This window comes from Spizellomyces punctatus (genome assembly GCF_000182565.1).
Source record: "Spizellomyces punctatus DAOM BR117 chromosome Unknown supercont1.8, whole genome shotgun sequence".
NCBI lineage: Eukaryota > Fungi > Chytridiomycota > Chytridiomycetes > Spizellomycetales > Spizellomycetaceae > Spizellomyces > Spizellomyces punctatus.
The window spans coordinates 894469-910754 of NW_015971544.1; the positions used below are offsets into that span (position 1 = coordinate 894469).

The following is a 16286-nucleotide window of genomic DNA, read 5'->3' on the forward strand; positions in this document are numbered from 1 at the left end:
CATTCCCCCATGACATCCCGCGACGATTTCCGACCCGACCTTCCGCCCGAGCTCCTGACGCACATTCTAACCTTTCTCATTCCCACACCTCCGCGCCATCCACCAATCTGGGATGTCCCGTCAAGCAAAAACAGTCGAAATAACGTGGCACACATTCTCTTTCCTTTCCTCCTAGTCAACTCGGCATGGTTTCACGCTACATCCAAACTATATTGGAGAACTCAAGTCTGCGACTCAGGTCCGAAGACCGAGTGGGCGTTGAGGGTTCTTCGGTGGTCGAAACATGGGGAAACCTTGGGAACATACCATGCACACCTTCGTGAATTGCATGTGGGTGAACGTACACCCAGGCCTGCTCGCGAGTCCCCACTCAACTGGAAGGTCTCAATGGACGTTGTCGTCAAACTGATTCGAATATCCGCATTAACGCTGACGAGGTTATGTGTTTCAGAGGCACGAGTACAGGGTGACTGGGAAGGACGGAAAAAGGATTCAATGTCGACTGTATGGGAATGTGTTTTGGGGATTGAGATGCCCTGTTTGAAGAGCTTCAAGTTGGTAACGACTTGCTCGGATATGGTTTTGAGACAGAGTGCAAGTCATAGAATACAAAGGCGGTCGGAACCTCTTGGGATTATAGATCTGGAACTGACAAACCTCGCTGGGATGATCTCGGATGAAACCATCATTGGCATTATTACCATCATGCCACACCTCCGCACTCTCTTCCTGTCCCGTACCTCGGCAACGGATGTTGCTCTAACAGCGCTTTCAACAACCTGCGGTCAGTCGCTACGTCACCTCTCGTTACACGCCGCTGGGTCCGTTCAAACAGAGTCCCTCAAATCCTTTTTGGAACATACACCCAATCTCCGCACTCTAAATATTCCGAAAATATCTCCAATTGCCCAATCTCTTTCGTCACCTTTTGATCCATCCGTTACTCGCCTCGCATGGTCCGATGACCTCCTCTTATCCCTCGGTGAATCCTGTCCGCATTTATCGACACTCGATCTGGACATGTGGAACATTACACCCCCAACACTTGAAAAAAGTCTTCAGAAACTTCCTATAGAGAATCTCAGGCTCTATAAACTTGGGACGCCCTTGCAAACCCTTCCTTCTCTCCCGCATACCCTAAGAATGTTTATCGCCCATTATACACATCTAGCATCCTCCATTGAATCGGTTAATCAGAGTATGGGGATTCTTGCCGGGTTGCCAAATTTAACCTATCTGAATGTGACGGATAGAGTGAGGAGACATAAAAAGGAGTTGGGGACTGCATTTATCGTTCGTGTCGCATTCTCATTACCGAGTGTTGAATTTGTTATTGGCCATGAGTGTGGGGGAGATGCTTTTGGTGAGTATGCCAAATCCTGGGGATTTGAGAGAAACGGGGTAGTATATGATAAAGACGGGCTGGAGATGGTGAGGAAGTATATCAGTGCCTATTTTCCGGGTGTGGATGGTACCAGATCCGTAGGGAGGGAGGAAGCTAGGGATATTGTCAGAGAGATGGCGGCGGCAACTGACGAAGTGGAGTAAATGTGTTAACAGATCAACCTGCTCCAAACATGACTGAAAATCATCACCTTGGCACACAAGAATATATCAGAAGAGGTCAATTCTTTTATTTGTTCAAAAAATCAAATTTCATTTTCCCATTCATCTCTACAAATGATGTTCTTTGCTACATTCTTCTTCAAGTCAAAACCTAGGTCTCACAACTACGAAAACCTCTATCTCAAAAAACAAAATCATAAAAGTTCCCTTACGGGAATCACACACACACACAAACAATCAAACACTCATAGAAATATCAACAGCTCCTTTCTACAATACTCTACAGTTTTTTGTTCGAGCTCAGCTCTTCTTCAACTCTACCATCGTCTAGTTTTTGTAAACGACCCTACGCTTCAAACGACGCCCAGTGATGGCTGGGGCCGTAGTCGTAGCGGCTGCCGCGGCGGGCTGCGCGGATTGCGCTGATGGAGCAGGAGCGGGAGCGCTTCGAACTGGTGCAGGCGCTGCACTAGTCGCAGCTGGTGCAGCCGAAGGAGTCGCAGATGGAAGCGCTGAGGTGACGGGGATAGCGCTAGTGACGGCGGTACTGCTGGGAACAGTCGCATTGTTGGGCGTCAAACTGAAATTAGCAGGGACGTTGAAAGGATCCAGTCCGTAATCAGCAAGACTGAGTTGAGGTGTACCGGCCGCCATAAAGTTTGCACCGCCCAACTGTGGAGGACCAATTCTGACTTGCTGAGGTATACCCCCGAGAATCTTGTTTGCTTCGTCAACCAAAGGCTTGATGAAGGGTAGGTTCTCAAAGTTGATGAAAGGCAAGTTGAGGGCCTTGCCGAATAGATCGATCGACGTCTTGGTCAACAAGGCCGCAAGAATTGGAAGAAGAGAGTTACCCAAGAACCGTTCCGTGAAAACAATGGACATGGCTTGAGTGAACCAGGTGATCGGCTGGTTGTTCTTATCAAGGACCACGATCGCCAACGAGTACGCTTTCGGGTTGAACAGGTTTTTGATCATGTCAAAGAACTCAGTGATCGCCTTGAGCGGGTTCAAAATGTTGGTAATCGTGTCTCGGATGATCGTCTTGATGTCGAAAGGCAAAAGGACAGAAAGAACAAAGTTCCGGGTACCCTTTGTCGCACCACCTTCGGGAGCATTGAGAATCTCCGCTTTACCATTGGTAGCCAGGCGAATGAGATCCTTGCCGCCGTTTTTGACATCAATACGGGCAGTACCAATATCAAGATGGAAGGACCAGTAGTTGGGCCACCAGAGCTCAACACCGAACGGCAATGGCGCCAATCCTTCTGACTGGATCGGTTTGACGGGAACGGGAAGGTTAACGTGAAGCGGCTCCCAGAATGTGAGATCGGGACAAAGCATGGCAAGTTGGTCCATCGGGTCGAATGTCGCCCCACTGCTCCCTTGAATCTTTGCGTAACCCATGTAAGCATGTTGAGAAAAGGACTTCCAAGTGAACAGGTACTGCAACGCTTCGTAGAGTGGTTCGATAAGACCGGTCTGAGGGTTGACATCCGTGATAATGGCAATCTTAAAGTATAAAACTCCTTTGCTGTCCAATTTCATGTCCCAAATCTCAATGTCCGAAACGTGGTAGAGAGGTTCCTTTCCGCCAACCTTGTAGTTAATTTGCGCAAGGACCTTTTGGAACTTCAAGTTGAGCGGAAGCGTGGCATTGAGAGGAATGAACACCTCGGCGTCGAAACCACGTTGAGACATCTCCGCTTGGATTCGGTAAATTTCAATGACATTGGCGTCCATACTCTTTTTGAGACTGTTGAAAATGGGTTCCGTCTGGATCGTTGCGGCAACCTTGGAAAGAATCTTGAATGGACGATCGCGCGTACCAAACAAGATATTTTTGACTGTTGCCGAGTAGACCATGGCACTGTAGGGCCGGTGGAATACCAAATCACCGAAAATGGGTCCAAACTTGCCGACCAGGACAGCATCCTTGAGCATCTTGATACCAACATGTCCACCCAACTGTCCGTCTTTGAGGGCAATGTTTTCCACCAAGGGGAAGACAAAGTCACGGTTGTCGATAGCGACGCCAAGCTCTGCGTAGGGGAGGTTGAGACCGAACTGACCATTGTTGGGAGAGTGACCGGCAATGTTAATGGACAACGAGTCTTGACTGACGGCATCCACATCGATTCCATCCAAGCCCCATCCCGCAGGCAACTTCATTGACATCAAATTGGAAATGATAGGCTCAAGGATCTTCTTGGCAGCATCGATGAAAGGTTGAATCTTTGTTCCAATAAGTGCCTTGGAAAACGTATCAATGCTGTCGCCCTTGCTCACACCAAACACCAGTTGAGAAACACCGGCTGTATCGTCCGTAGCCGTACCAGCAAGAACATGGTTAACAATATTGGCGATAATATCGGCAATTTCGTCCGTGTCATTAATGTTCATTTCCAATAGAAGGGCGAGACCAAGTGCTCCACCATTACTCTTAATCTTGACACCATTTGCTAGTTCCACACCCGCCAACCTGCGTTAAAAGAAACCCCATCAGCATATATGACACGAAAAAAATCTGATCCTCTTTGATGACACTCACTGTTTGCCATTCAAAGCCACTCCAGTCGACACATATCCAAGATCAATATCAGCATTCAGCGTCAAATTCTTCAACCCGATATCAACATCCGCGATAATCTTTCCAGGTTGTCCAAGATCAAGAATAGCTCTACGCAGGTCAATCATACTCATGAGAACTTCTGGAGTCATCTTGCTAAAGTCGATGCCAATCAAGCTGCCAACAAGAGAGAGGAGACTACCAGAGTCTTGGCCACTACCGCCCAAGAGGGTTTTGGCTGCAACACCAACCCGAGCCTTGCTGAGAGCCTTGATCGAGTCCTCTTGGCTGACTCCAAGCACAATCTTGGCAAAGACCAACCGTTGGGCCATATTGGCAGGATTCTTGAGCATGTCGTCAAAGAATCTTGCAACAATATCCTGCACATCATTACTGGCGGGGAAGTGCAAGTCGGCTCCAATGTTGATATTGTTTGCACCAGGTGCAATGCTCAGACCCGTGATACTAGCGTCAAACACATCCGGCGCAGCCTTATCAGACTCATCAATAGCAAAGCTGAGGGCAAAGTAATTCAATCCCTTGATCGTGAACGGGAAGTTGCTACTGAATCCAGCCGAAACACCAGCATGGATCTTGCGTCCAGCTTCCGTCTTGGCAACAATGTTCGAGAGACGAAGTCCAAGAGCTTTGATCAAGTCTGCAGGGTTACCAATGTTGATTCCACCCGTGATGCCACGGAGCATACCCAAGAGTGTATCGAACGGAATAGGGATCTTGGCCTTGCTAAAGGCACGGAGGTAATTGTCCGCACTGGCACCAACCCCAAGTCCATCGAGTATCAAATTGCCTTGAATACTGCCCTGCCTCAAAATCACATCGAACAAGACAGCAAGCTTCATGGCCAGTTCCTCAGAGTCGTGTATCTTCAGACCCATACCAAGTGCCAACGCCGAACTGGTACCGTTCGTACCAGCCGTTGTCTTCAATCCAGTCATCTTCAAGTCCATAGCCGCCGTACGGTCCAATCCAAGGTTAACAGCGAAATAGGGGATATCAAGAGTGAGAGGGAATCCGAGCTGGACGTTGAGACCAATACCAATGTCGATAGCCTGGGCCGGTTTGAACTCAACATCGCCCTTGGTGATGGCAAGGTGAGCATCTCCAATAATTGGGTTCTTGACATCAATAGCAATGACTCCTTGGGGAGTCACAGAGATAGTGAACGATGTTTGACCAAGGTTGATACCGGCAAGTAGAGGCTGCAAGACAGGGTCGAGTCTCACAGGAATGACACATTGGCTCAAAGCCTACACGACCAAAAACACAAGTCAAAATCAATAAGAATCTCAAAACACAGACCACTCTGTTATCCAAAAACTCACCGCAATGGCATCGCTGGGAGTTGCACCAGCAACAAGTCCACCAAGCTGTAATTCTCCAGGGAACCGCTTGGTCGTAGCGTATTGCATCACATAGTCCGCAACCATCTCAGCCAATTTATCCGAGTCTTGCACTTTAACGTTGGCGTCCAATCCAAATTCCATAGCTTTGGTCAATGATACACCCGTCATCGTCATATCCACCAATGGGACCTTGTCCATCTTGACATCACCAGCGCGCACATATGGTACATTGGCGGCCAGCTTGATGGGTAAGTTCAGACCAGGAAGAACAGCACCGAGGCCAAGGTTGAGGAGATTGTCCGGGGTGAAACCAGCCAGCAAGCGACGGATCTGAATGGCGGACAAGTTTCCGGATTGGATAATGTTGCCAAGAAGCTTGCCAATGTCGAACCGGTCGGACCCGACAAACGTGTCCAATGGGATAGCTGCATTGATTCCGCTAAAGGCCTCAATCTAGAAAAAAAAAACAACAAAAAAATGCTCAGAAATACCGCAAACGATCCTCCACGCAATATGCAAAAATTCAACATACCACATCCGTCTGACTGAACCCAAACTGCAAGTTACTAATTCCAGCAGTACTATCCAACTTGCCGCCCCCAAAGTAATTGTTCACAGCCTTGGCAAGCGCAGCGGGGGTACTATCATTCTCAATGATTTGAATGCTCGTGTTCAAAGCGAGATTGACAACTCCATTGTTTGGTGCAATAGTCACTGGCAGTCCAGCGCGAGCCAATGGAGCATTGTTGACACTAACATCCGCTCCGGCCCACCCGGCCTTGACGAGAACGTTGAAGCCAAGTTTCACACCTGCTACACCGTCCACGCGGATCACCTTGTTGGGAAGGATACCGACGGCCAAATCACCGGTCAAATCACTAAAGCTAAAGAAATTGCTGCCCTTGAGGGTCTCGCCCAGAGGAATCTTGATACCGAGACCAGGAAGAATGGTATCCAGCTTTAATGGTGCATCAATCTTGGAGAAAGCAGTAATGACATCCGTGGCACTGAATCCAATGGCAACCTTGCGGAGATTCATGATGGCAGGGTCCTCTTTGCCACTCAAGATGTGGTTCACGACATTGTTCAATTGAGTTTTGATACCTTCACCCCCGTAAAACTGGATAGTCGTGTTGACATCCAAATTACTAGCGCCGTCCTGACCAGCCGCAATCTTGACCGGTAAAGCCATAGACAAGAGCGTCTCAGAGTTCATTCCAACTTCAGTGGCAAGGTGGGGAAGGTTCAGGTTGACACGGAACGGAAGCGTGAAGCCAGCCTTGGCTCCAACCGCAAGTCGCTGCGTCGGCAAGGTTTCCAAACTCACATCGGCAATCTTGGCATTCAACTTTCCAGCAACCTGGCCGAGTTCGATAGGGACCTTCATGCCAGCCAACGCAAGAACTTGAGCCAATTTCACCTTGGCATCAACCTTGTTCAACACTGTCAAGTAGTCCGTTTGAGAGAAGCCGAATTTGATTCTGTTCAACCCAGCACGTCCGTTAAGTTCAGGGCCGTTCAAAGCCTCAGTAACAATGGTAGAGATATCGGTTTGCGTCGCTTCGGTATCAATAAACTGCAAAACGGTAGCCAAGTTGATCGTTTTTCCGCCAAGAGCCAGATTGGCCAACGAAAAAGTAACCAAGTCATTCACGTTTCCACTATTTTGCGCCGAGACGCCAACAAACGAACTCAAGTACCCAATCTTGGCCGAAATATCAAAAGGAAGACCCAAATCAACCGCAGCCGAGACGTTCAGAGATTTGTTGGGCACAGCACCAACATCGACCGTTCCGCCTCCAAGAACGACACTACCAAACTTGCTGAGATCAAGAGGGAAGGACACCAACCCACTCGTCAAATCATCCAATCCAAGACTAATCTTTGCTTTAGCCAAAACGGTAATCACATCCGCATCAGATGCCGATGACCCAAAGACGAGACCGTCAACGCCAGCAGACATGTCCAATCGGTTCGAGTTCAACGCCCGATCAACAAGACTAGCCACATTCTCCTGTGTCTGCTCATTGTCGATGAAGACAAGGTTGGTCGATATGTTCAAGTTGTTGCGCTTGTCACCCAAGGAAGTTAGAGCAAGAGGTTGCGTCAAGGCGAGACGGAGCAAAGGAGCTTCGCCAACAGTAGCGCGAGTAAAAAAGTATCCAGTCTTGAAGGTCAGACTGATGGGTAGAGGCATCGTGAACCCAAGGTTCGCTCTCGCGGCAATAGTGTTCTGAGGCGCAGTCTCCACTCCAACGTTGGCAACCTTGAGATCCAAGTTGGACGCCACTTGACCAAACTTTAGAGGAAGTTGCACGCCCATTTGGTTCAAAAGACGAGTCAGATCCAAACGAATGGCAACCTTGTTGAACGCAGTGATCTAAAAACCACCCTAGTTAGCCAACCCTATCATGATATCGAAAATCGCAGATACTACACACAAATAACGTACCAAATCCGTAGCAGAATAACCAATCTGAATACCCTTTGCACCAAAAGCACTGTCAATAGCATTCGCACCCAAAGCCTGACTAACAATCTTTGCAACTTCTTCTTGAGTGGCAGTCGTATCCGTGAAATGCAAGTCCGCATTCAAGTTGACCCGCTTCGTCCCATTGGTGGTATCCATGACCAAACCACCCGGAAGAGCAAGATCCAAAAGCGGGTATCCATCCTGACCGAGCGGTACCTTGCCAAGGTCAGCCTTGGCCGCAACGTGGCCGATACTGAGATCAACCGGGAACGGGAGAGGGAGATTGAAGTCGGGTCCGGCTGTAGCTACAATTCGGCGTCCAGGTTGCGTCTCAACGTTGACGGTACCGAGGTTCTTGACAGAGTTGGCGAGCTGGGTAATATCCATAGGAATGGAGAACCCAACAGCTTTGATGAGGGTAGCAATATCCAGGTTGACATCCACCTTGTTCAAAACAGTCAACTAATAACAGAAAAGTCAGCCAAAATCAAGAGAAACAAATATCCAAAAAAAAAAACCACACTCACCCTATCACCCTCATTGGCACTGTTACCAACAAAGACCTTGTTGATACCAGCTGTCGCCCCATTAAGGTCACCAGAAAAGACAAACCCATCCACAATGCTCGCCAAAGCCGTCTGCGTCGCATCCGTGTCGGTAAACGTCATACCAGCCTCAAGGTTCAAAGCCGCCCGACTGTTGTTGGTTGCAATCGATATTCCTTTACCAACAACCACATCGGCAAGTGGGTCACGGTTGACCTTGGCGCTCAATGCGGCATAACCGAGTCGCAGACTGACAGGGAATGGGAGGTTGAAATCGGCATTAGCACCCAACTCCATACTCTTTGCAGGCGCGGTGTGAGCCTTCACACGGTGGATTTGGGCATTAAGAGCAGAGATGGCGCCTCCAATGCTGAACGGCAGTTGAATACCCATGACACCCAAACCACGCTCAAGGTCAGCGGGAATCTCAACTCGGCTCAAAGCGGTAATAAGATCGCCCTGGTTTGCTCCAATGGCCAACTTGCTTAAACCAATGACAGCACCCAAATGCTGACCAGTCATAAAGTTGTTGACAAGCTGCGCAACCGTGTCCTGCGTCGCTTCATTGTCGGTAAGCTTGAGCTCGGTGTTGAGATTCAAACGAGTGGTCGGACCCGTAGCATCAAGAACCAATCCGCTAGGCAACAAAAAGTCGAGAAGTGGGTGGGTGTTCAATCCGACAAAAGCACCAACGTATCCAATGTTTGCCGCAATCTTGAAAGGCGCTTGGATACCCATATCCACAACGACACCCAAGTTGTTCCCAGGTCGGGTTTCGAGTGTCGCACCGCCAAGTGCAGGTTTCATGCCGACAAGAAGAGAGAATATATCGCTCGGTCCATCTACTGCAATCAATGCATCCAAAGGTATACTGAGCCGCACTTTGCTCAAGGCTTGAATCTGGTCTCCAGCACTGTACCCGAGTCCCAAAGCTCCAAGGTCGATAGAAGTGTCCAGACTTGAGCCAGCGAAAAAGTTTGCCACCAAGTTACCGACAGCAATTTGAGCAGGCTCATCATCCTCGAATGGAATCGCCGTGTTTAGGGCAACATCGCTTGTTCCACCAGCACCGTTAGCCGCAACCTTGACACCAGTCGGCAAAAAGAGACCCAGGAGGGGGTTAGCGTTGATACCAACTTTGGACGCAAAATAACCAACGTTCAAAGACAATGCAAAGGGAAGCTTCAAGCCAACATTTGCATTCAACCCAAGTGTCTTTTGCGGGAGTGTGTCAACCTTTATCACACCAGTCAACACATTCGACATGCTGCTCATGAGCTCATTGACATGAAGAGGTAATTTGATCGGTAACATGCTCACAACCGTGTTGATGATCGTTTTCGTGTCCATCCCATCCGTAATGGGACTCAAATCGGCATCAACGGCGCTCAACAAATCGTTGATGTCCTGAGCGCTTGATCCAAAGTACAACGTCTTGACATTGACACTAGGTGCAATATGACCCGCAATAAAGTTGTCCACAAATTCCGCAACCTTGTCGGGGATGCTTCCATCAGTTTGATCAAACACCATCATCAGTTTGGGTGCAATCACACCTTGTCCGCGGACAAGGGTAATATCCGTTACTTGGACAGTAACAAGGTTAGAGCCACCGAGTCCGGCAGTCAATTGGAAGAATGGAACCTTGGCAGCAAGGGCGAGCGGATTGACGTATCCTGCTGCGACTGCAGCTCCGAGAGTGGCACCAGGAAGGGTATCCAGCGACGCCGAATTGAGATCAATGTTGAGCTTGCTAAGAATGTCGGCGCTAGGAAGCAAGCCAGACATATCGATCGGGGACGTATCGGGATGCGCAAGGGGATTGATCTCGTTGATCAAATCAGCGGGAGCAACAATCTTTACCGGCTTCAATTGATCAATGACCGCACCTCCGACCTGGCCACGAGCACCAGGAGGCGACAGAACGAGGCTGGTAATTCCAAACAAGGCCGTAATGTCCTGTTTCTGTAATACTTGGTTCACAAGGAGAGCAATCTTTTCTGCCATGCCACCCGCACCGGTCGCAACACCCGCCGTTAGTTTGATATCAAGACCACCAGGTCCAGAAACCAATTTCAACGGAGGAAGCGCCAAGCTCAATAATCGACCATCGTCAAGCAAAACATCAAGGTCAATGTTGCCCAGCGACATGGAAATATTGAAAGGGTTGTTGACATCGGCAGCGAGACCAAGAGCCAATTCAGTCGATTTGACAATTTCGAGATCCGCACCCGTCACCTTGACCAATCCAGGTTTCAAGATGGACGTTTTCAATCCCGTCATCACGCGGTTCACCAAATCCTTCAAATTAGCCGTACTCAACTCGATGGCAATCTTGGAAAACGTGACAAAAGAGGCATTGGCCGAAGGACCAAACATCAAGTTTGTAATACCCGCCGAAGAAGGTATCGACCCATCTTTTAAGAGCGAGTCCACCAAATTCTGAAGCTTGGCCGGAAGTTCGGGGGTCCGTGACAAGACTGCTTGAGCATTCAAAGCCATAGGGCCCGTATTGGGAATAAGTTTCAATCCCGTAGGCAGACCCACGGACGCAGCTTGGACTTTTTCAACTGCCAAATCCAACGACGCATATCCGATATCCAGGGATAGCTCAGGAAGGGTGGGTGGGAACTGAATGTTGGCTGAACCTTGTGCAGAGAAACCAGGCGCGTTGAGCAGCTGGTCAATGGCGAGAGAATTGATGCTGAGGGGAATCTCCGTTCCATTCTTGGTCACCAGATCAACGATACATGGGAGACAGATCACGGTAGGGAGTGGAACCTTGATGGTTGAGTCCTTGAACAGCATGTTGCTCCATTGGAAGGGCTGTTGACCAGCGGCAAAAAAGGAGAGCGACTTGAGATCAATACTGGATGGTTGAGGAACAGCAGCCAAGATCGGGTTCAAAGCCGTAGCGAGTGCTTCAGCAGCAGGCATCGAGTTCTCGGGGTGAATGACAACGGTCGTTTGAATCTTCATGTCATTATCGCTCGTCAAGACCGTGATGGGGTAAAGATCCAATCCCAGAGTCTTTTGCGCTCCACCGTAGAGGGCAGCAGATACATTGTACTTTATCTCAACCTTTTCTGGCAATGGTAAGATACGAGCAAGTCCAATCGTAACGGGTGCGATAATGCGATCCGACAATACGTTCGCCGCAAGTTTGGTGTTGCCAACGAGTTCTGCAACACCGCGAAGTGTCAAAATGTCTCGGATTTTGGGAAACTGGAGGGCGTCTAAAAGTTCCTTCATGGGGAGGTACAAAGCCAACGGGCTGGTGATGGTCTCCACCCAGTCACCATGGGCAATTCGGACGGGACCCGCCACGGCAACCTTTAAATCCTCATAGTTGCCAGTAGCCAACAACCTATCCAAGACAGCGGAGATGGTCTTACTGACACCATCGGGCGTAATCGCCGGGTCATCAAAGGTGATATCAGCCGTCAACTGGAGTTCTTGCAGCGACTGTTCCAAAGAGAGTTCACGGACATTGCAGCGAGCAACGACTTGTTCCTCGACTGCTATACCAAATGACAACCCACGGATATCACCAATAGTAACACGAGTGGGATTCTCGAGCCAGAGCGTCGCATTGACGGTGACACCCTTATCGTTCATCTCAAGGGCCAGAGCGTCAATCTTGATTTCTGGGAATCCAATATCGGTGAGAAGGCTAATGAGGTCTTTGGCAGCAAAACGCTGCCGAATCAAAGAATCTAGTTGAAAAAAGAAAAAACAAGCATATTAAAATCTTTTTTTTCCATGTCGAGTCGAGATTGCTTGCGGTTGACACTTACTCATATTTTGGGCTTTCAAGAAACTTGGCATGGACTTTAAGAGCGACTTGAGGTTGGAGTCAATACCATTGATCTTTCCCAGGTTAAGGTACAAGGGCAATCCTTTGTAAAAAGTAATACCAAACATCTTGATGGGGAACTTTCCACGAATCTGGAATTCAAAGTCGTTCAATCCCTTTGTCGAGAACAGCTCTACAAGTTTTGCCGTTTCTTCTGGGTTACAGTGGTCCAAACTGACGTATCCCGACATGTCCACCTTGAGCGGTTTGTTCAGCGTGATGGGAAGGTTTGGAATGTGAACATTCACCAAGCCATTCTTTTCATCGCCTCGTTTATGAACCTGAACATCGGTTTCGCCAATTTCGACTGTGATGGGCAACCAAAAGGGGGCGGGCATAGATGCCTTGACGGCAAAAGCCACATTCTCTGGAGAAAAGTTGCTCACGACCATCTTTTGTAGATCGAGGTTATCCAACTTTTGGTTGTTGAGTTGAGATTGGACCATACTGGGGATAAAGATGAAGTAGGTCAGGGGACCGAATACGATCATGAGGAATAGGAATCCGATTAGGATATGGAGGAGGATGAATTGCCATCGCTTGAATCGACCACCACAGTATTTCGGAGTACGCCGTTGTTTATCCGAAAGGTTTGGGGTTTTATAATCGTATACAGGCTACGTATGAACAAAAGTGCAATGGCAATGATGAGATGAACATGCTGCTGCAACCAACCATCATCAAATGTACATTACCTTGTACCAAGACAGAATCCGTCCAGCCAGTGTTAGCTTTGGACTCTTGGTAGAGTAGACATCATCCGCAGCCCGGTACAACATGGCCTCTGGATCGTACTCGTCATCATCCTCCTTTGATTTGTAGGTACGAGTATCGGTGGTAGAAGCATAGGCAGACACGGCCTGGTATTCCCGTTCATGCTTTGACACCTCGTCGTCTTCAAATTCGGGTTGTGACAAGAATCCAGGAGCGTGTTCCTCGCTAGGGGTAGATGGAGCGGGATCGTATCGATCGTAGACAGCAGCCATTATTATAGAATATTAAAAAGACTAGTAGTAAGTATCTATGAGTCTATTTGTATGAGATTAAGAAAGGTATCAGCGTGCGTCCATTCGTAGTGGTTTTTGATGGGGGATAGAGAGGGAATCGGTAAAGAAGAGTGGAAGGAGACCAGCTCACTTCGATACAGGCAAGAATTCAACAAAAGGGTTGAATCTGTAGCGAGTTCCCTTTTGAATGAATGCAAGAGAGCCTGCGACAATGAACCAGCAAGCAACAAATCAAAGAACAAGGAAGGAGGAGGGAAGAATTCAGATCCCCTCTAAAAAGCCCGTCTGTTCTGTTGTTATTTTACAAACACACTCTTACAACAACATCTTCTCTTTCTATTCTAAAAACTCTCTCTCTCTCTCTCTCTTTCGTCAGCCAACTCTTCTCAAAACGGTTCAACAACTCCCTCCCAAAACAGTCTAAATGAAGGTCACTTAAGAGAAAAAGTCAAATGGGGGGAGAGAAGAAAAATGAGCAAATTAGATGTGAAATTTAAAGAGTTTTCTCTTCTTGTTCTCAGCAGATGCCGTCGTCACGGGGGGAGTTTAGAAAACGATTTGGGAGTTTTCAAACAACACTCCACACAAAAATCTCTCTCTCTTTGCCTGTCGTGACCTTTCTCCCAACTGCAACAGTTCTGTCTCACTGACTGACTGTTCACACTTATACATGACTGTGCCACTGTGCAATTGAACAATTATGTGAGACGTTTAAAGATGACGCTTTTGGTTGATGATTTTTCTATTTTTGATTTTGGCTTTTGTTTAAACGTTTTGTCTCATCATCCCATCTGCCCTTTCCAACGAAATTCATAGTGCTGTTTTTGCTTGGCTTTTCTTTCTTGGGGTTTACCGTTTTCAAATGATGTCAAAGGTGCATTCAGAGGTTTTGGGTTAAAACTACGGCTAGCCAAGATTCCCCCCTCAAAAAAAAAAAAAACTTTCGGCCCCGGCCTCTTTTTTTTTTTTGTTGCTTTTCTTTTGACGTATACTAGGTTTTGACGGGTTTGGAAAACTGGCTCTTTGCTGGCGTAACGTTCCGGCGGTCGGTTTTTTGTTTGCGGGCTCACTCTTGCTTATGTTTTCCATTATTGAAAAAGGTCTATCAGATCAACAGATTTGGGATTCAAACTATACTCGTCATGATAGATCAGAGTGAGATTATACTCGTACCCCAAAGATGGAAAACTATGCATGAATGAGTTCAGAACCAAGAGCAAGGTTCTGGTGAAGACTTTGGAGGAGGAATTCCAAGTGTACATAGTGTGGAGCTGACAGAAAATGGCACTAGGACCCATTATTATCCGGATCAATCCGGTTAATTATATCGCATAATCAGAACCCCCATCGCTGAAAGCAGCCTGCTAATGTTCTCCAAACTGCGGTGTGGCATGCATGTAATGTTTTTTTTTTAAACTACGGTGAGCTGGAACCAGCAACAATCACTCGGAACCAACAAAACTGCTATTATGCTATTATGCTGCCTACCACAAAACTACTATTAGGCAGCATAGTAGCATAATAGCAGTTTTGTTGGTTCCCGGGAGGGCGAGGTCCTCGGCACCACCACATCTGCATTCTCATGATTGACCGGAGTCACGATGAGAGTTGCGCAGATGGTTTGAGAGTCGAGGATGGGTAAAGAGGAAAGAGGGAAAAGACCCCCCTTTTATAGACGTTCGGCATGCGCCTCACCGCAGTTTAAAAAAAAAACATTACATGCATGCCACACCGCTTTGAGCAATAGATGGGGGTTCTGATTATGCGATATGATTAACCGGATTATCCGGATAATAATGGGTCTTAGTGCCATTTTCAATTACCTCCCCACTATGAGTCGTTCTACCTATTGCATACGTAAGCATGAAACCTGTGTTTTTTTTTTTCTTCCCATCGCCTTTGTTCCCACACAAGATATTAGCGTATCGTCGTCGTTTAATTTGTCGTTCAACTCACTCAAACACAAGATGGCTCAACTCCCAGGTTCCATTCTTATCGCCGAGACGTTCCCATTCTGCGTCAACGGATTTGGACGATGCTGCTATACTCTCCCCCGTTCGATCGAACGTTAATGGGAGATTTGTTCTGGTTCTGTCATGTCCTCCCGGAACGTCAAACAGAATCGTTTTGCCAGTATGTCGTATATGTCCTGTGTGATGATAGGAATTCTAATGTGTTGTAGATCACCTCCTTGAGATCGAGTCTTGTCTTTGAAAAGTATCATTGTCAGCATGAAAGGGCACTACGAAGAACGTTATATCCGCTAGGCGAAACTCCTGCACATGATGACATTCAAGCTATTCCACTTACCGCCCCGTACTTAAAGGTCCCCTCATATTTGAAACTGGCCTCACCGGTCACACTTGATGCTGGGAGTCTGCATATTCCCCATGAAGGCCAATTTGGAATTGAGAGTTCCGAATTAAACAAAGTCATCAGTTATTGTCAGGATCTTTGGTTTCCTAATTTCCGGAATGACAAAACACGCGGATTGAGCGGTCAAGATTCGCAAGCACCCAAACAACCCCAAGAATACGACACCCTTTCGTGGGCTGATGTCGCCAGAACAAAGTCTGCATCGCAATTAAAGGGAAAGAAGGAAACGGATTGGAGTGAGGATTCGCGATACTGGGAGGATGAAGACATTTTCGCCCACAGCCGAGCAGTTTTGGCTGCAGACTGGTAAACTTTAACTTTTAAATTCCTATTATGCATTCTCCATATTATCTCTCTTATGCCGTAGAACGTACGATGCTTAAAGAAAGGCAGTATAGAATAGGTGTTATCATAAAGCAGCCAAATACAATTGCAAAGTCATTCCAGTAAATTTCAACTTTGTACATACATTCAAAAACGATATACAATACTCAATATTCCCATTCCACACAATACCTTTTTCAAAAACA

The 16286-nt window shown here is 47.6% G+C and overlaps 2 protein-coding genes across 2 annotated transcripts; one reads left to right on the top strand and one right to left on the bottom strand.

Moving 5' to 3' along the window:
- The first annotated feature begins 2 nt into the window (after positions 1-2).
- On the top strand, positions 3-1665 carry SPPG_05172 (uncharacterized protein). Its single transcript, XM_016753397.1, has one exon. The coding sequence runs from the start codon at positions 10-12 to the stop codon at positions 1546-1548; it is 1539 nt and encodes a 512-aa protein (XP_016607836.1). The 5' UTR covers positions 3-9; the 3' UTR covers positions 1549-1665.
- Positions 1616-14001, bottom strand: SPPG_05173 (uncharacterized protein). Its single transcript, XM_016753398.1, has 8 exons — positions 13069-14001; positions 12315-12990; positions 8500-12233; positions 7952-8434; positions 6032-7879; positions 5479-5952; positions 4118-5403; positions 1616-4048 (listed from the first exon to the last, which is right to left on the bottom strand). Exons 1-8 carry the CDS (start codon positions 13357-13359, stop codon positions 1894-1896), a joined length of 10947 nt encoding a protein of 3648 aa, XP_016607837.1. The 5' UTR covers positions 13360-14001; the 3' UTR covers positions 1616-1893.
- Positions 14002-16286: the final 2285 nt, after the last annotated feature.

What these genes read in the sequence shown, in the direction of transcription:
- SPPG_05173 (XM_016753398.1), bottom strand. Translation starts at nt 13,359, where the DNA reads ATGGCTGCTGTCTACGATCGATACGATCCCGCTCCATCTACCCCTAGC. An exon ending in GTTATTCTGCTACGGATTTG is followed by an intron (nt 7,880 to 7,951) that starts GTACGTTATTTG and finishes GGTGGTTTTTAG; the next exon opens with ATCACTGCGTTCAACAAGGT. An exon ending in GTGGCTTTGAATGGCAAACA is followed by an intron (nt 4,049 to 4,117) that starts GTGAGTGTCATC and finishes CTTTTAACGCAG; the next exon opens with GTTGGCGGGTGTGGAACTAG.
- SPPG_05172 (XM_016753397.1), top strand. Translation starts at nt 10, where the DNA reads ATGACATCCCGCGACGATTTCCGACCCGACCTTCCGCCCGAGCTCCTG.